This window comes from Plectrocnemia conspersa, unplaced genomic scaffold (genome assembly GCF_051122295.1).
Source record: "Plectrocnemia conspersa isolate PC_06_02 unplaced genomic scaffold, ASM5112229v1 ptg000010l, whole genome shotgun sequence".
Taxonomy (NCBI): Eukaryota; Metazoa; Arthropoda; class Insecta; order Trichoptera; family Polycentropodidae; genus Plectrocnemia; species Plectrocnemia conspersa.
This window is the reverse complement of record NW_028277174.1, coordinates 29925741-29947187: the sequence shown is the minus strand read 5'-3', so window position 1 is coordinate 29947187 and position 21447 is coordinate 29925741. Positions and strand designations below refer to the sequence as shown.

The following is a 21447-nucleotide window of genomic DNA, read 5'->3' as shown; positions in this document are numbered from 1 at the left end:
AAATCGAAACATGAATAGAAATTGTTATATGCAATAATTATATATATATTATTTCATTTTATAAAAATCGTTCACAATATTTGGTCGAGCGCTCATAATGCTTCTTCAGTATTTAAAACTTAAAACTATATTAGTAACCTTAAATTAGCAAAATATAAATTCCGGACACTTTTGGAATTAACGTGCGTTTTATTTGCAAACAATTTTATTGGCAACATGTGAGTAAAATAATTGAATAAATATTTTAATGCAGAGATTCTCAAAATCTATGTTAAAACAGTACTATAAATATCAACTTGTTTGCTCTTTTATAATTACACATCATATGAGAGCCAAATATGTCGTTTATAACAAGAAACTACATAGGTAACATGTTTTGCCATCTAAATACTACAAACAAAATTGTTATGTTAAAAACATCTTATCATCTCTGAAGGGATAATTAATTTAATATGTTTCAGTAGCTATTATAATTACAAAATATAAATTTATAAGTACAGTACCATTGCCTCTTATAAATAACTTTGTATCTTGTTACGTATTTTCTTGTGAATAAAACCTAAAAAAAAGATGGTATAAACCAATGGCGTCCGCATTTTATTTAAATAACATGATCAGTTCTCTAGATAGAAATGGTGCAGAGGAACGTTTGTCGTCAAATTGTTGACTATTTTCTTGAAGACTTTGCCGAGCTGGACTCGAAGTTGGGGGAGCATAGCATTCAATACTTCTTTTCCATTTTCACGCAAGAACAGATTGGAAGCTTCGACTGGAAAAAAGATGGATTATTGTTATTTTTTCATTTTATGTTATATTTATATATCATTTAAATGGAGACTCACTTAAGATCCTGTTATTATTGAACACCTTCCTGACCATCATATGCACATTCTTCACATGCAAATCGACGTCCAGGGTTTCAACGCGTAGGTATTTTCCTTCAGGCTTTTGCGAAGAACTAACAGTACCTCTAACGTAAGCGGAGGCACCATCTTAAAAATAAATATAATAAATCGCAGTACAATTTTTCAGCATATCATATTTAAATACTTCAAAAAATTACAATTAGGCCCTTACAATAGACGCCGCACTTGGACACCACATATAAATTTATACCACTTTCTGATAAACGAGTATTCAGTTATCAGTTTTTTTAATTAAGAACAATTCATGCATTCAGAATATTTTTTAATATTGATGCAATAAAGTTCTTTACACAAGCTTTGTATCATATATTTAAGCGCGTTTCAGAAAGCTGCTTTTATTTTCTGTTGCTGTTTATCCAAATGTTAATTAAAAAAAATAATTGCTCATTTAGCTAATGTTATATATTACAAATCAAGTGTTGAGTTATTCTCTCACATATTTTTACTAGAGATTAAGTTTTTTCTTAGATAAAAATTGTACAAAATTTAAATTAAGTGCTAAATTTAGATTTTTAAATTTCGATAAAAATTTTGATCAACTGGATAAGGACTTTTATGCAAGAAGGCTATTTAGCTTTTATATGAATGGCTAGAGTCATACTTTCTTTATTTCATCTTTAAACATTGAGTGTATAAAATTGACTACTTGCTTGGTTTAATTCATCAGTAAGGTGCTTAGTTGCTATATGCAGCAGTTATCCTAACTTACGTTATGCTCCACTACAGTTATATACAGAGGATGGCAAAGTGGAATTGTCTTTCAAATAAAAACAATATTATAATAACAAGAAAAATTAGCATGTGCTTTTAACATTTGAATGTGTTTATAATTATTATTAATGTGTGGTGATTACCGTCAAAATAAAAAGCACGCATTGATCGCGAGATAAAACTTGTCGCAATACGCGTTAAAAGCGCAATGAAAAAAAAGTTCAATGTTTGAATGAATTATACGTGCTGACAAGTGCATTTTGTACGTCATGATCAAAGATCGAAAGGATTAGCTAAAAATAGCCTTAGTATTGCATTGATAAATATAATATGCCAAGTGCAGGATGTGCCAAATCATCGCATACCACGCAAATCAATGAAAATTAAAAAAGCTAATTATATCGCAAAATATTTATAATTGGCCGTCGCGTCGAGTAAGAGCGAGCAAGAAAATCTCTTCCGGTCAGACCAAGCGTATATAAGAGATTCATTAACTGCTATTCAAAATCAACATTTTATTTTCTATGACTTGTTTCAAAATGGCGGTTTTTAAAAAACAAATAAAAATGCTGCATCAAATCTATAAAAAAAAATTTTAAGGTAAAAGACTTTTTAAATTTTAACTTAAATAAAACTAATTTTTGGTTAGTTATGTGGAATATAACAAAATTTAAGGACATGTTATGAAAGGTCCTAGAAAAAAACGTGTAAAAATAGATATTCAATTAAATATTTTTTCATTTTTTGCGGACACGATTAATAGCTGTATTTTTAATCATATCAAAATGAAACTTGTTTTAAAAATGGCACTTGTAAATATCTCGGCCAAGTTTGTTAGTCAATCTAAACCGGTATCATATTATTTAAAATGGATAATATTTTTTTCTTAAATTATTGAAAAAAAATATAAATAGATTGAAATTTGTTTTTTTAAATGTATATAAAAATACGTTTGGAGGTTTAGGACCAAAAAGAAGCCGAGTATCAAGGTCAATCAGCGTGGGAATTAATTGCTTGTCGACCGACCTGTTGAAAATTTTTGTTTTACATAAATTAATTGATTAAATTCATACAAAATATTTTCTATGAGCTGAAGTAATTCATTATTAAAAACAATTCAATACTCGATTTTAATTAATCATCACGATGTTCCTCGATGAGATTATAAAAATATAGTTAAACCTAAACTTCGATGTTCGATCTTAGACACGATAGAAATTAAAAAATACTAAGGTCCATATGGGATTTAAACCCATCGTCTTTCAGGTCAATAATCAGACTCATACCACTTTTTCGTAAAACTACATTTTTAAATTATATTGCCATGATTTGTTTCTGTAAATAGACCTCCATTAAACTTGTTAGCCAGCTTGATCAGAAATCTTGTTTAAGAACGGCGGCCATTAAAAAATCGTTACTCCGTTTAAAAAAATTCTAGAGAAAAGAAATTAAAAATGTTTTATAAAAATTCCTTTTTCCACATACTAAATATGGTTCAATCAAAACACCACATAGTTTTACAAATACACATATCTAAACTTAAAGCATGCATACATATAAAAATAAAAAAGACAGTTACAGTTATTCGACAAACTTGTAATTAAATTACACATTATTCTATTTATATTAATACTGATAATTATGTATATATTGTTTAAAGAGTTAGAAGTCACGGATTTAAATATATTATATCAATTACCAATTATTCGTGTTTTTTTCCTTATGAAAATAAATATATACAGTATCAAAAATAATATGTTAATGATAGCATCTTTTCGGAATAAAAAAAATAAAATATATCCGCTAATATCTTTCCATTTGAATAATTATATAGTCGTTGGTTTTAAAGCAAAAGATAATAACAAAAAAAACGTAACAGTACAGGTTTTGTGTATATTATTATTTGGAATGTTTGTGACGATCATTCGTTTTTCTTCTCTATCAAAAACACATATTTATATTATATATACTCGGTAATGATCATTGTTCGTTTATAAATTTGTTATGCGTGTCTTTCAAATAATACATTAAACTGGCATATTAAAATTCATATCTATAAAAAAGCATGTTTTTGCGTTTAAAGATGGCAAATTATCGTTTTCATTGTGTTGTGTGACGTCTTGTAGAAAATTGATGCACGTCGAGTATTGGCAAATCGATTTCATAGTGTTACATCAACAATTCAATAGTTGAACTATCGCAATTGTGTTTTAGCACGCAATTATATTATCGTTATGCTTTGTAAAAAAAATATGTACCGAAAGTTGCATGAAAAGTTCCATTTCCACTGGCTGGGATGATGAAGAGGACTCCGCTGCTGGTGTACTTGGACATGATCCTCAATTGAGGCATCTTTACTCTGGCTTCAAACGGCTGTCCATTTTCGCTTAACCTTTAAAAAAAATAATAAAAATGGAAAATAAATACATTTGAGTTATAATAAAGCAGACATTTTATGCATAATTTATAACAGGATTTTATATTGCGTGATTTTAGTACATAATAGCAATACTATGAATTACATTAATGTGCAATTAATTATTATTATATAAGAGGAAGATTGTTAGTTAAAAAACAATAACTACGTAAGAAAAGTTACTTTGTTATTCAATTTCAAAATAGATCTTGTCATCAGTATAAAACTTGGCATAATGATAATGGCTGGATTTTTTTATACAACGTTTATTTTACTGTGGTAAATAAATTCACACACATATAATACTTATTTTGCTTTCTGATGAATCTCTAAAAATAAGTTTTGGACGACTTAAAATATAAAGAACATAGTGTCTGATTAATTGTATGTAAATTTTTTTTGTAAAAAAGAAAAGAGTTGACATTTTAATACCATAAAAAAGGCTACATGCCAAAATCCAATATATCTATTTTCGCTATTTTGAGCAAAATACTAAAAAAATGTTGTATATTTAGAATTCATCTAAAGCATTAAAATACGAATCTTGTATGTAAAAATTTGCTATTATTATTATTAATTAAAATTACTATTTTTATTATTGACGTAGTTATTTGTTTGTTAATATGTTAAATTATTCAGTTATTTTTTTCTGCCCAAATTCATTCGATTTCGACCGAAAAACTTCAAACTTTAAATAAGTTAATACACTTTTAAACTAATAACAGAATATTTAAAAAAACACCCATATATTAGAACTAGGCATTCTGGTTTATTAATGTTTTTTTTTCATTTCTTGAGAAATGAGAATTTTCATTTTAAATCTATAGTAATGTTGATAAAAAAAAAATATGTGAAATAAAAGCTGATGTGTTTTAAAATTTTTTTGAAAAATTCATTACAGAATCTAATCATATTTTTACTTGAATTTTAAATAAAATTGTCAGTAACAGCTAATTCTACTTTACATTTTTAATATTTCAAACAAGATAAAGGTAAAGACTTCTTATTATTAAAAAAAAACGAGATTTAGTTTCGCCAGCAGGCGTCCCCATACATTTTTGCTATCTGTTGATTCCCGCTTGGAGCGGTTTTTTCATGTCTGATCTTTAATGTACTACTTATATTACCAAAGCAAAGGTAAGGCCGATTAAAGTACTATAGTAAAGAAAACATGCATATTTTCAAACATCTGGCACAGACCCACCTATTTTATGCAGCGTTTGCAAAAAATCAAAAATTATTCGTATAAATATAATTTTAAACAAAAAACAACTACATGAAAATTTCTCTAGAAATAAAAATTATGGATTAACATTTTTTTTAAAAATCTCGAAAAGAAGCACTAGTAACATATGTGTATTGTAAACTGTAATAATAGTTTATAATTAATAAAATAGATATCATTGATTCACATACTGATTTCAGTAGCTTAGTAATTCAACCCTTAGTAACTAATTGAGCTAGTATTTTTTATGTTGCAATGGAAGATTGCCAAACAGCAAATTAATAAAATAAATTATCAGTTAAATTTCTACGAAGGTATATTTTGTCATTAATATGTCACTTTTATTCATGGAGTATTTTGAAAAGCACATGATTGAACTTTTAGGCTAAGACTAGACTGGCTAACGAAATTAGCCGAGATATTTATACATCTATTTTTTTTTAAATGCAAATATATTAACATTAGCAATTTATTAGAATATGATTTTTTACTAAGAAAACATTAATTAGAAAAAAAGGAAAGTGTTAACCTTTTTGTTGCCGAAGTGCAATATATTGGTTTTTGCTACTTTGGTGGTCATTATTGATCGTAGATTTAGATACATTTTAAATGTTAAATTATTTTAATATTTAAATTAAATTTTAAATATTTGTTTCTGTAGAAAAATATTTTTTTTTCACACATACATATATTCTTTATTTGTATTAATGTATTACATCGAAATTCAAATATTCATCACAGAAGGGTTAATTGGTTGCTAAATATGTTATATATGTATGTTCCATAACGTAAATTAAAAAAATAATTTTATAGATTTAGTAAAATCTTTGTTAGAATTCGTTACATGTGTTGATAATATACTTTTAATTAGCGTTTTTCTAATCATATAAATCAGAATCTTTGTTAACATATTTAAACTTATAATCGCAGTTAAATAATGCATATAACTGTGCGTCAATAAAATTTAACAAAAAACATATACGCGTTAGCGAAAAACCAATAACAAAAATATATTTAATACATTATTAAAATAGTAAAAACGATAATTTCGTTAAAGTATTAAGCTAAATCTTTTTCGTTGTTTTTTAAATAAAAAATTTCACTATTTTTACTCCATAACTATAAGCATTTTCTTAGATTAATCAATGTAAATAATATATTAAAAATACAAATGTATTTTATATAACGTCTTAAAAATAAAATTCCAGTAATCTAAAAAAAAACATCTCTCAAACAATAATTCACCTGATTATTATGGCTAATTTTAAAAATTGTTTTAAGGTCATATTGTGGCAGTCAAAGTAAGTACATATTTTTTTGGATGCTGCCACTTGAGATAACTAGTTTAATTTAATAAGTATTTTGTCTATCGAAAGCAAATGACCTCATTTTTAATTAGATTATTGTTTATTTGTGGCAAGAACGTAATAAAATGAAATATAATTAATATAATAGAGATACACTATTTATGCTAATAACAAATAGCTTTATATATTAGCAAAAATAAAAACAAGTAATTATAATAAAAATATTAGTCAATGATTAGTGCTTTTTAAACTTTACTTACTTTAATTTGCTGACCGTGTAGTTACTAGCGCCGAATATTTCGATGTTCTTTAAGTTGATTCTATATCCTGTGGGTCCTGTGCTGAGAGCTAAGCTGAGTTCGTCTATATTGAATGGTTCAATGGTAGGCATTTTAATTTCAGGAATTCCCTTTGCCAGCCAAGGTTTGAGGTAATTCAAGTCTTCAGTCAAACATGCCATGAGTTTTGGATCACTCTCTCGACATTGTTTTTTCACGTAGGGTGCTGAAAGAAGTTCAAAGTTAATATAAAATCATCAAAGGAGCATTAAAAATTTAAATAATATAATGTTGGTAGCTATCTACTGATATTATTTTTATATGATTTCATGAGTAATTTTAGAAAACTACTGTCTTAAAAATTTTAAAGAATGCGCTATAACGCATCAACCAACTGTCGAGTTAAAAAGGGGTGGGATATGACCATTTGTGGTGCTCCTATTGCTTCACATTCCACTGTGGCGTTACGCAGTTATAATTCGACAGCGTCTTCAGTGCCTCATTTAACACTTTTCGCGACATTTCATTCTCATTTTATAACCCGTGAATATTACTGTCAAAGTCAGAAAAACAACTAGTGGACTTTGAATGTCGCGATTTTAAAGCAGAGTGAATTGTAAAATATTTTGTTATAAAATTAGATGATAGAGCATTGTGTTTATTGCGCGATTCCTTTATGTCTAAAATAATATAAAATATTCATTACTAGCATAAGACACTATATTAACAACGTAGATACTTAATTTTTTTATGAAGTTTGTTTTAATTTGACTTTCTGGACCGCCAAGCCTAACATATTTACGATCTGTCCCTTCATAAAATAAATTTGCCGACCTTTGCTTTAGACTCTAGAGAGACCCGATCACGTCCCATATGCTTGTAATTGCGGCCAGGACGTCAGCGCTTAAGAACGCTCCAATTGCAAGAGTTATTCTAGTTTTTCAACAAGCTTGATAAACACAAATATGTTTTTAGAGATAGCTACGAAAAGCTGGAAAAATTGATGTGGGATCATATATTTTAGGAGTGCATCATAACTGTTTTTTTTTTTTTTATATATAATGCTTTAATTTAAATTTAAATTTTGTGTGAATCTTTAATAATATGTATGTTAAAGGGTGTGTTTATGTATATAAGCGCATGTTTGAGTAGATGTATTTGTACAATATATGTAAGTAAATCTAATTTTTTTAAATGGCTAACAGGACGCATTAATAAAATTTATCTTTTCTAAAGATCCTAACGCTTGGGAGTTTTTTCGTAAGCTATTTGTTGGTTTTGCTACCTGCTCGTGGTTGTGTATTTCGCAATTTTTCTTTATATGATTAACTTAATAACTGGCTTGCTATTGACATGTACGTAGTAGTAGTTTTTCCTAAAATTTATAACGGTAATCATCTAGTAATTTATTTTTTAACATTCAATTTTTGATACATACATATTAAATTATTTATGCAGTCAAATGATTAGTATGATTTATTTGTAATAGTATTTGTGTCATATCTATAATATTACTGCTACGGGGTCAGGAGTTTAAATATAAAAAAAACAGGTAATAACAATACTAATGTATTGATTCTATACATTACTATCGTTCTCATATTAACATGTTAAATACCTCTTTTTGAACGTATGTAGTTTGTAACACTATTCAAAGTACTATTTTCGCGATTTCGCAATCATCTCACGATTTGAATTGCATATGCACATATTAGTTCAAAATGTGCAAATAACTTATGGTGCGCTTCTACCACAGAAAGGCCGACAAGATTTGACATCAAAAGCGCTCAAGGCGAATGAGTGACTTGGAAATCAGGAGTGATTGTTGGAGAATCATTATATGACGTCTGTGAGCGATTTTCGGTGGAAATGCTCAGAAAAACACTTTCTACGCTCGGTCGGCACTTTCTAAACAATTACTGTCGTTCAATTTGGCAAACGTGCGGTCCAAATGCAAACTTATGTAAAGATGATAAAAAAAACACGACTACTGCATCGAGTTCATCGGTTCGAAGCGACCTCGGTTCTGGTATAAATGTTTCGTAATATATTAAAATTGGCTGCGGAATACAAAAACGCCGATCCTTGACAATCGCCTTGACCAAGTGGGTCAAGTCCTTCGTTTACAGGAGTTTTCTCCGATTGGAGACATTTTGCAAAACATTATGATGATCTTGATTTGAAGGGCAATGCCAGATTTATATTCATTACTATTCAATGGACATCCTAAATAACAAGCACATTACCCTTGTGTTACATCAGCTATTATAGACAATGGTTTATCAAATTCAGAATGCATGTATTTATGGCAATGTAAGGAAATAAAACATACATCCTATAAACAGTTCTAACTAAAAACATGTATTAGGATAGTTCAGTTTTTAATTTAGTAATTAATATAACGTATAAACAAGGTGAAATAACTTGGTCTAATAAATATGATGAAGGTCTTATTTTTTTTAGTAAAAATATATTTCCAATTATTAGAATCTTATACAAAATCCAAGGTATTCTAACACGTTCTTCTCGTAAAGCTGTTTATCATGCTCAAAACATACCTTAAACATTTAGAATATGTGTGAAGATGTACTGCTAAATTTCAAATGGTTAGTCTTTAAATTATGCAACATGGAGCATGAATCATTTCTAATAGAAGACACCTAAACTGATATTTTACCAGTAACAAATAATATTTATTACAGTATGCTGCTCTTTATATATATATATACTAAATTAAAAAATACTTAATTTTCGTTAGGTATTTTTTTATTGATATATTTTTAATGTATTTTTCATACACCTTTCCTTAATTATAAATATATCATCATTTGACTGTTAAATGCAGTAATTACTGCTTTTAACTGCAGTATAATAAAACATTGTTCTGACCAAAACAGATCTAAAACTCATTAAAATCAATTCGTCTTGTTAATTATAGTAATTTAAAAATGTACACGTAGATAGATAATACATTTGAAGGACGCATTTTTATGTTTTGCAAATTTTAACGTTTGGTGATTCATACAATTTTAGCTGCCTTTTAGCGCATTTTTCAGATTAGCGTGCAAATATTTCAATTAGCAGACAATTTTTAGCGTTTCGAAAAATTGAAATAAATAAACACGCATCATGGAAAATATTTGTATGTATAAATTAGTCGATAAACAACATTAACTAATATTATTTAAAATAAAATGTATGTATATATCGCAAAAAAGTTATTTTCGAGCCTTTTCAAAGCATCATTATATCGCAAGTAGTTCTTTATCTACAGCAATTAATACTGATGATATCAACACTGTTAATATCATTATCCAAGTTATTTATGTATACATATATCACAAAAGTTACTAATTATTTTTCAAGTAAAATAATAAACTGACCACAATTTATACATAAATAACAATTTTAAAGAAAAATAATCGGGCTTTAGTAATTATTTCAAAAAGCTGCGAATTTATTATATATTATTTCAGTAAACACACGTAGTTGTAAAGAATAGTAAAAAATAATACAATAAAAAAACTACTCATTAATTCATAAAAAAACAGATTATAGAAATAAACTTTCTACATCATTAAGTTAATAAAAATGATAATATCATAACAAAAAACATAAGTACAATGATTTAAGTGACTAATACCGAATATAAAGCGCAAAAATCGGCTTTAAGTGGATACAATATGTAATTTTCATTGGTGAAAAGAAGTGGAAAATTATTTTTCAGTGTAATATTCAGATAAATCTTTTAAAAAGTAGTATTATCATATTTGATATTTCCAACATATTTCCAGTTAAAGTTTTTAAAATTATCTGCAAAATTAATTTTGCACTACTACTTGTTTTATAAAATTTATTAATACTTATGCATTTTAAATATTAAAGTTTTTTTCAGCTCTACATTTTAATTATTAATTTCTAAGTTGCAAAAAAATATAAATCAGACATTTTTTTAGTAACTACGCGTCAAAAATAACTAAATTTATAAAAAAAACCTATAGCAAAAACCAATTATAAAAATAAAAACAATTTTGTTAAAAAAATACCGAACTAAAGTGAAATTTTTATGCAATTAAAAAAGTTATAAATATCTAAAATTTAGCTTAAAAATAATAACATATATTTTATATTCTGTATTAAATCATAATGCACAACATTTTTGCCACAAAGATAGTAAAAATATAATAATTTTATTGCAGTTGTATGACTTTAGTTTGGCAAAAAATAATATGATGTGTTGTGCCTTCAAAATAATGAAAGTAATTCTATGTAAATATTGATTAAAACAACTATATTATAAAAATAAAAACGATATAATTGTAAAAAGCATTTTGAGTATTAAAACAATAATTATGTGACCAAGCAAAATAACCGTTTTTATAGAATTGAATATTAAGAAAAATTCGTAACAATTTTATTATCTTTATGATAATTATGTGAAAAAATATCAGTCAAAAGCTAAATTTTCTTATAAAAAATTTTAAAATCACAGTTATAATATTAATGCAAAAACTTTACCCTAAATTAAAAAAAAGTATTCTATAGTCTATCATAATTAATAATATTTACCAAAATTTATGCCACATATATCATTACCAATAGAGTCCAAAATTTAGTTAAAAATTTAATAAATTTTTACTATAGCTCATAAAACATCATATCAAAATATTTGCCACAAAAATAAGATATTTTGTTTTAATTATTAAAGCAATCCATAATATTATTTTATTCGCATTAATAAAATAAAAAACGATATTTAAATCAAAAATATTTTTTTTAAGTTAAAAAGCTTTTTCTTTAGAAAAAAAATATAAATAATTTTCGAGCTAAGAACTTAGCTTTAAATTTAATAAACATAATTTATAATATAGAGAAGTCTATTATAATCAGTACTATATAACAAAAAAATTGTCACAAAGATTAATGCAGTTGTACGATATTAAGATATTATTTTTGGGCAATTTTATTTTTGACAAAAACATGTTTATCCTTTTGAATTAATGCAAGTTAATACATATTAAAGTAGATGTAAATAGTCATTAAAACAACTACAAAAAAAACATAATTTCAAACGATATTTGTTACAAAATACTGAGCAAAAGTATTTTTTTATTGAATTATAAAAAAAAAGCATTTTCTATTACACCTCTATTAAACATAACTATAACTATAAATAAAAAAGTCAAACATTATTTTACTATATTTTATATAATAAAAATGACACATAAAAAATATTTTTTTGATATAGAGAAAATTAAATTTTTAGTAAGTTTTTTCGACTTAATAATTATAATCAAGAGCCCAAAACTTTAAATAGGTACTATATTTCAGAATATATCATATCAATTATATACAATAAGATTTTAACTACAAAAATGTAGAATTACATGCTGATTACAGCTGTATAATTGTTTTTAAGATTTAGTTAATTTTATTTTTCAAAAAGGTTAAGATATTCTTATTTAAATATGTATTATTTTATAGTCCATTATAATCAATAATAAATATGGTGATATTTTATCTTTGTTGCAGAAAGTGTATAATTGTATAATACCAATAAAACGTGACTGTATCGAATCAAAGAACGAAAAATTTCTCTTCTAATTATCAATAATTAAGAATAACATAAAATCTTATAAGTGCATTTTAAATTAAAATGCTATTTAATTTCTATATATAAAAAGCAATTAGGTACATCTCGACAAAACCATTACGTATCAGAGTTATAACAGACGGTAAAAGTTTATAGCGATTAAAGCGATATCTTTCCACTTGCTTTCTAATTCAGAGTAATTTGGTTATTCAAAATGAGAACTTACGAGAGTTTTGTGCAGTCAAAGAAGCCACCAGAGCGGATAGAACCAATACGATACACTTAGTAGACATTTTCTTGTTGGTCTTTTCTTTACTCGAGACTAGTCGCTGACAAATGTGTCCGCCTCTGTCAGCTAGTAGCAACTGACTGTTCCCCTCGGCTTCGGATCTTCGAGGGATGACACTCACCGGGGATAACCTTCGAATGGCGATGATCGTTTCGCACACAGCACAGACGCAAATTAGTCCTTTAAAATGCAAAAACAAAAAGTTGGAAAAGGAAAAACTCGCTAATAACTCTCAAGCAGTTGAACTGTAACGTAGTTTATAATACTATGATACAAATTTAATCGATTTTTTTAGTTAATAACCTTCATGGGATTCTGAACAACGATATTTTATTACGTGAATTTATAAAATCAATAGTACAAATCATAGTTTTTCATTTGAGAGGTCGTGGTTTCATATCGCTTTTTGAAAGATCTGAATAACACTGTACAAAATAACACTTAATCATAATTCGCTATTATAATTTGACTGAAATATTTTAGTTCTAAACAATTAATATTGATAATAATCTTCTCTATAAAATAGGTGCAAAAAATGCTTGATACTTCATAACTAAATTATTGTTTTTGTTGAAGTAGTAATGTATACTTTAGAAATATATTGCTGCATGTATGATTTTTTGCTGTTATTGTTGCTGATTTTTTACAGCTAGCTATGACGCAGGTAGCTGAATTACACTACTTCCCTTTTTCTGTTATAGTATGTTACTTATCTATCAAAAATACCCTTTTGCATATATGTTATAATTAAAACAGCTGGAGACTTGGCAACGCTCTAACTAAAAACTTATAATTCGAACAACTACAATACGACTTAATTGGTAACTTTTGTCAGAGTGTTTTGTTTGTGTTTGTGTTTGTTTAAATGTTGATTGTTTATTTCTTTAAGTCCATTGGTGCATATTGGTCCTAATCAACTCAAAAATACTACTGGCACGCATGCTTGTGTAACGCTGACAAGCAATAAACTGTATTACGCTAATAATAAATAATCGCGACAAATTTAGACTTCCAACAATATGTTGAGAATATTCGTTATTTATTTATTTTTATTAAAACTTCCGTTGTAACCTGACAGGCGTAAGCTCAATGCGTTACAACGGCCAAATCTGTACCAACTGAGTAAGTTAATCAGACATTATAAATACCTACAAGTAAGTATTAACAGCCAGACTGAAAGTCTCGGAATTGGTGACATTGGTGCTCTACAATTTATAATTAATAGATGTCGTTTTTTTTTAATAATAGCGCATTTTTATAAATAAAAATTCGAGTGCCGCTACCGGGGCTTGAACCCGCCACCGCAGAGTTATGAGTCTGAGACGTTACGGACTACGCTATTCCGTCCTTATATTCGATATAAATTGGGTAATGGAAATAAACAATGATTCAATACGTCTAAATACAAAATTTTAAGTTTGAGTTAAGATATAAGTTTTGTACATATCGTAAATCAAAGTCAATACTAAAACGTGCGAGTTAACTCGTCCATGGGGAAATTGGATCACAAAATTTTGTATGTAGTATTTATATTTATGGTAATTGTAAGAAAATGACAACATATATAAAATTTAAAACTACTCGTTTTTGCGTTCTAGGTTGTGATTACTAAAAATCTCAAAATAACTTTATTTTGTATAGGAAAAATGCATTATTTTGTGTTTGTATAGATCATAAATTATCAAACTTATTTGACTCATCGCCCACTTTTTAACGACAAAATTTATCATTGCCCACTTTTGGAAAACTCTATTTCTGTATTATTTAATAATAAATTTTTATTTCATTAAATTTTTAAATTTTAAATAACAAGTTTTAAAATAAAACAACTTAATTAAATTATTTAATAAAATAAAACAAAATATGCAACATTTTCATTAATATTATTGGCTAATAATAATTGTTTTTTTTTAATAATTATACAGTGCTACTTATAAAATAGAAAATGCAATATATAATTAATATTTGTTATTTATATTAAATATTTTTCACCCGCGTTTTTGAGAAAAGCGTTAAGCGATTATAAAGGGCAGACCATTCATTCAATGAACGAATTCTGCGAATTTCAGTCATAGTAGATACCGCTGATAAACGTTTGATTCACAAATGTTTTTCGAATATGTAAAAGCATTTTTTTTGTTGAGAAAAAGCGTCTCATTGTCTCGCATTTCGAAACAAAACAGATAAAGGACCATAGTATATTGAGAGAGAAAACAAATTGTTTTTTTCTCAAATTTCATTCAACGAATAATAAAAAAATATTTTACAAATATTCACATAGTTGAAAAGCGAGCGAATAATTTGAATATTCGATTGTGAACCTTAGTCATGAGTCACCAATGAGTAAGTATAAAGCATTTTATATACATTTAGTATAACTGCTGCTCCGACTCATTGTTGCCAACATAGCTCCAGGTTTACTAGCTGTATCCCACCCACAAAAATAAACATAACGTTAAAAATGTGCTTTGAAGATGTAAAATCAGGCAAAAATGGTTCGTTTCATTCTTAACGTTCACAGCATTAAAGCAACATTGACAAAATGCGTGAGCAGTATTTAGATAAAAACATAAAATAATTATTTTAGCAAAGCAAAAATATTAAAATACAACGCATTTTGCAAAAAATATTAAAAACAAAATTTTAAAAAGGGGATCTTATAAAGAAATAAATTGGCGAAAATATAGTTTTATTGTGTAATTATTGTCTTGTTTTGTATTTTGCACTTATTGTTGAACTCTGATCTCAAAAAATGTACATAAACACTTGTCTTCGAGTCTACAAACGAAACGTGACTTTCATTAAATATAAATATATGTGATATATTTTATATTTTTCCTTAAATTATTAAGTGAGAGCTATTACCAATATACTTGAACTAACTTTATTTATTTGTTAATAAACGATATTCTTTACTACAGTAAAAAATATAAAACCAATGTAACTTTAATCTAAATTCAGAGAGAACCAGTAATTCTAGAAAATCAAGATTTGCCAATGCTGTACAACATATTGCATGGTTTAAAATGTAAGCTGAATTTAATGTCGAGAATTGAGTAATTATTTACTTTTATATGACTATGGATTTGTTTGATCAATACTATGAAAATTATAAACTATAATAAATAAATTATTAAAGGTTATTAAATTATACACAATACATTTTCACAATCTATTACGGTAAATATTAAAATACCAAATCTCTTGGTTACCTTCTTTATTGAATTTGTTAATTAGATAATTATGTTAAAAATATGAAAATAAAACTGACTGAATGCTGTGAAGGTTTGTATTTAATTAAATTTATATTGTTTTTTGCTCTAAATATATCAAATATACTGCTTAATTTTATTTAATGAAACAATATTATACTTAAGCGTCATAATCGATTAGGTGAATATTTTTTTAAATATAATATTTCAATATTTTTGAGTTGGTTATAAATATTTGGGATAAGATTTATATTTAAAAAAAAAGTTAAAGAATCTTTCGATTTACATTAAGTAACATTATATTGAAAAATGGTTTACAACCAATAAGATTTTACTGACTAGAGTCAATTTTATATAATAAATAATTGTAAAAATCTGTTGAAAAAGGTTTTTTGTAAATTGCTTCAAAGAAATTGTTTATTTCCATTTGCAAGCATAATTTGTTTACTGCGGTTTAGATCTCTACAAATGACGTCTTATAATATTTTTTCCTACGTCTTATAATATTATTCATCTAGTTTTTCACAGTTTAAGTAATACAATATAAAAACATTTTTATCATATTTTTTTCCATTGCAAGTTATACATTACAATTACAATATTAGGTAACGTCAAAGAAAAACAAGAAATGATTAATTAAATTTTATATATACAAAGCCTCTGACCACAATAATTTGTTTATGCCATAATGATTCAAGGTTAAATGTACTTACAGAGTTAAAATAAAAACCAATCAAGTAAAACCCTACAATAGCGACGAATGACGCAAAGATCCTCGTCATTAATTGCTTTTTAAAAAGTGACGTTAAATCTGAATGGTTAATTACAGAGCTTTAACTACACATAAATGTTCTTGAATAAGAAAAATTTATTACTGTATTTATTTCTTTTACAATACAGGAATCATGCGTGAAAAATTTAGAAAATAAATGAATAGAAAATATGATCACATTTTCCTTGAAATGAATTTTATTAGATATAGCTGTATTTTTATAAAAGTCTTTTCCTTAAATATGCAAGTGTCCTTAAGCCAAGGCTCGAAAAACCGATACTTTTCATTTTTACAAACATCCAAACCTTTGAAGAAGAAGGTCGAACGACCGGATTTTACATGGAAAAAAATCACATTCGAACATTGCTAAAGTATATACACTGAATCATGCAAATAAATAAAGACAAATATTTAATTTTGGGCTTAGAGGTCTTACGGTAAGGAAAAAATAACATATTTAATGTCAATGTGAGTTTTATATGGGTGTCGTAATTCTTGAATAATATTTGTTAAATGTGAAATGTGCTTGAGATTAAATATATTACCAAGAACACTCCTATATTTATTATACATACAGAATGGACTTTAGCATATAAATCTCACTGATAAAAATTTGGTATATCATAGTTCATAGATTCTCATAGAAAATTTACTTGAAAAAAAAGAGTATGAAATTGAAATAATTTCTGCATTTTCATTTTTATGTAATATTAACATTTAATGTGCATGGTTATCGTTGTAAGCATTAACGTCATAAAGCAATTTCAATGGGCACAGCAGCTGTTTTAAAAAAGAATAGAATAAGGACTACAAAGCAACATTATATTTTCTGAATGGGTGCGACTTTTTAATTAATACAGACGCCAGAAAAGCTAGTAACAGTTTATATTATAAACTTGTATACATTTCCACATATACGAATTGAAATGGCAGGTCTTACAAGTCGATTTCTCGGCTGTGATTTCGGTAGAGAGGCTTGGAAACGCAATTGTTTGGTCACGAGATGTCTCTTCTATTATTGTAAAAAATACTGCATGTAGCCTTACTTTCGAGACGTGTTATTTGTTTGACAAATTCGTTAGAATGACCTCAAAATTATAACAAATTCTACAGGAGGTTTAAATCCCCACACGTAACTATTTCTATATTCTCAATATTAATAATATTTAGGATATTACTTTACATTTTAAGTTCACAAAACCATTGAAATGGGTTCATTAGCCGTTTAGAAACCGTATAATAAATAATATTTAATAATTATTATTTATTTTTGTAAGCATCAAGGTTATAAAAACATTGACTCGAAAATATAATTTAAGTTGTTATTGTGTTTCAAGGGCATAGAACCACTGCAATGGGATTGTCAGCCGCATAACCGTATTTAAAAGAAAGAGTGTAAATGGAAAATATTTTAGAATTACTAATTTTTCAATTGACAAAATTGTTTGTGATTCAATTCATTTACAAATTTTAAGATCATTTTTGTAAGCATCAGGATTATAAATCCATTGCAATAAGAGCGGCAACTGTTTGTAAAAATAATTATTTACAATGAGAAACTATTTGTTAGTGTCATTATTTTAGATTTATTTTTATTGGTCCTTGAAAGAAAGAGTATAAAGTAGATATTTTTGAGGAATTATTAATTTTTCTATGGCTAGAATGGTTTATGATATATCAGAATTTACAAATTATCATTTTTGTAAGCTTTAATGTTATAAAAACATTGAAATAGGAACTGCAGCTGTTTGTAAAAAATATTTAAACGATTTTACTTGAAAGTGTTTGATTTATTTTTATTTTTCTACCCTACTAATAGGTCTTAATTTACAATAATTTGGTTGTTATGGTGTTTTTATTGCGATATAGAAGTTACATGAATATTCAAGTGAGTTCGCGGTGCTCGAAACGGCGCGCGAGCCCGCCAGAGTCGACAAGAGATAAAATTCTGTCACATATATATAAATAGGACTCCTACAGAAATAATTATAGATTAAAAATTAGATTACAATTTATTGTCAAGAATGTACTTTTGTGTTTACCATTTTTTATATATTATATAACCAAACATAACATATTCCGGACTTATTAATATATTCAATAATAAATATTTAGAGCTCATAATCAATTTATAATTATGACAAATAATCCGTTGTTAAATTACAGTTTTTTATCCATTGCCATAAAAAACAATTCAGGTAATATTTTTTTAAAGCATCTATCGGTAAACAGTGTAATTTATTTATATGTTGCTTAGATAAGTTTTTCTTAATCTTTATTTATGTACATAGATTTATTTATTTAGCAAGAGATGGCAGTAATAAAAATATATAAATTTTTAGCTAATTTCGTTTTACCAATATATTTATTTTCGAATATATAATATTGAAAAAAAAAATATTTTCAATATATAAATAAAAATAATAAACATTATTTGATTTCTTTGAACATATTAATAAATTAAAAGTTAATTTTTTTTATATTAAAATTATATTACATTAAAGAATAATAAAAAATATATTTTAATTGAATTTAATTGAATTAATATAATATATTTTATTATTTAGATTAATTTGGGACTGAATTTTTATTTACATATTATGTCATTACTAAATAAAACATAATATTTTGTGTAAAAATCGCTATTTAATACAAAATGTGTGTTTGATAGCTTTTTAGCTTTGATTATGGTATTATTTTTTAATCTTGCTAATGAACTTATAAGAAGCCACGAAATCATTATAAATTATATTATATATAAATAATAATAAAAATGTATAATGATATTGCCAAAGATAAAATAAAATAAAATTAACAATTTTTTTTTACTATTAAAGCACATGTCAATGACATAAGTGAGAAATTTTAATATATTATTCATAATCTTGTCTGTATAGCCACAATTAAATATATTTACATAAATGTATTTAAAACATATATTAAATAAACATGAATATTTTGCTAGTTTTAATTTCTCTTAACGTTTTTTTACATGAAAATCTGGAAAAATTCGGGCCAGATCGTTTACATATTATTTACGAAACGATATTTGATTTGGCAAACTACTTGGAGGATGCCATTTAATCGTTTCATCATTGTTTATGCGCATTTTTATGATTTTATGTAATCAAGAAATCACTTTCGCTGTCATATTAATGATGCGTAGTGCACTGCTATATAATATATATAATGATATACGATCGCATCAGTTTTATACAATACTATTACATACTTATTAATGTATTATATACAAACGACTGAATGTGATCTGAAAAAGGTTTTGCGTAACTAAATGAATAATCACGTAACTAATTGCATAATTGCGCAGAAACTTTTCTTGGATCCATCGAATAATCGAAAATATAAATAGTAACATAATATATCATAATACAAATTTGTCAAAAATAACCTTTACACTTTTTCTAGATTGCAAAGCTAAGTTGTACGGTTGTTTCAGTTTACCTGTAGTTTCGAATACATAAAACACTTATTTTTTGCGCTCTATTTTATTAACATCTCGTTAATCTTAAAGAGTTTATCCAAATATACTTTGTTTGACACAGAGCATTTAGAAGTTTTTTATAATAAAAAGTTCAATATTTTTTCCTGAAATATTGCACAGTTATTTCAAGAGGTTTGATGTAACTGATAAGAGACACTATATAAGTGTTAAATATAAACTTTATAATATTCATGATGAAATTTTCATCACGCGAATATTTTAATTTCGCAATTAGATTCGAGAGAAAACAAATATTTAATGCCAGAATAAAAAGCTCGATACAAAAAACCTATAAACAAATACATTAAATAAACCAGGAAAAGAAATTGAAAAACTGAAAAAAACATCACGCGAAGATGCATTTAGAATTGAATTAAAAGAATACGAACTATAATCTAATCAGATGTAATTCTATGATTGCATTAGATAAAATGCATAGATGATTAAGTAAAATAAAAAATCAATTTATGAGTAAAATATCATAAAATGTTTATATATACTGGTCGGTAATATAACATTGCACGTTTAAAGAAAAGGACACTTCAATTAACATATTATTATTGCTATAAATTTAATACTGCATTATCAAATTTTTATATGCCGTGGAGATTTTATATATTTCCTTCAAGGTTTCAAGAGAAATCGCAGTACAAAGTCGCCAAATCGTCTACAGCATATAGTATACAAATATATTACATACGAAGACTTTTGAATGTAATAATGAATTGAGTTGACGTTTTCGTAGAAAATACACTACCAGCTATTGGGATTGAAACTTATGATTGCAGAACCAATAATAATATGATGCTTGTTGCTCGTGAAACAACAGAACACAAGGATAAATAATGAGCGATGATTAATAACCACTGCAAAGGCAAAACATTTTAACTAACTGCAAAGGCAAAACATAAAAATATATTTTTTTGTGCAACCAAAATCATAGAAAAAGAACCTTTTTTAACCAGGGGCGTGCCAAATAGATAGATCATTCAATATAATATATCAAAATAATCTCGCACATAATTAATTTCACTCTTGCTAGTATGCTACAGTGCTATATACACATCTCAACAGCTCAAAAAAACATACTATGACTCATTACAACCCAACCAGAAACTCCTATAATTCACTCAAATTTTATTTAACCACCATCTTTGATAATGATTTATTTTTTAAATAGCTCAGATAATTTATGCAATTTATCACTATTGTTCAA

At 26.3% G+C, this 21447-nt stretch overlaps 1 protein-coding gene across 1 annotated transcript; it reads right to left on the bottom strand.

Annotated features, from left to right (window-relative positions):
• Window positions 1-21: 21 nt before the first annotated feature.
• LOC148231313 (protein takeout-like) lies at window positions 22-12842 on the bottom strand. The gene is made up of 5 exons (XM_088193907.1): window positions 12683-12842; window positions 6846-7089; window positions 3896-4029; window positions 843-992; window positions 22-769 (listed from the first exon to the last, which is right to left on the bottom strand). Exons 1-5 carry the CDS (start codon window positions 12747-12749, stop codon window positions 615-617), a joined length of 750 nt encoding a protein of 249 aa, XP_088050033.1. The 5' UTR covers window positions 12750-12842; the 3' UTR covers window positions 22-614.
• Between the last annotated feature and the right edge of the window lie 8605 nt (window positions 12843-21447).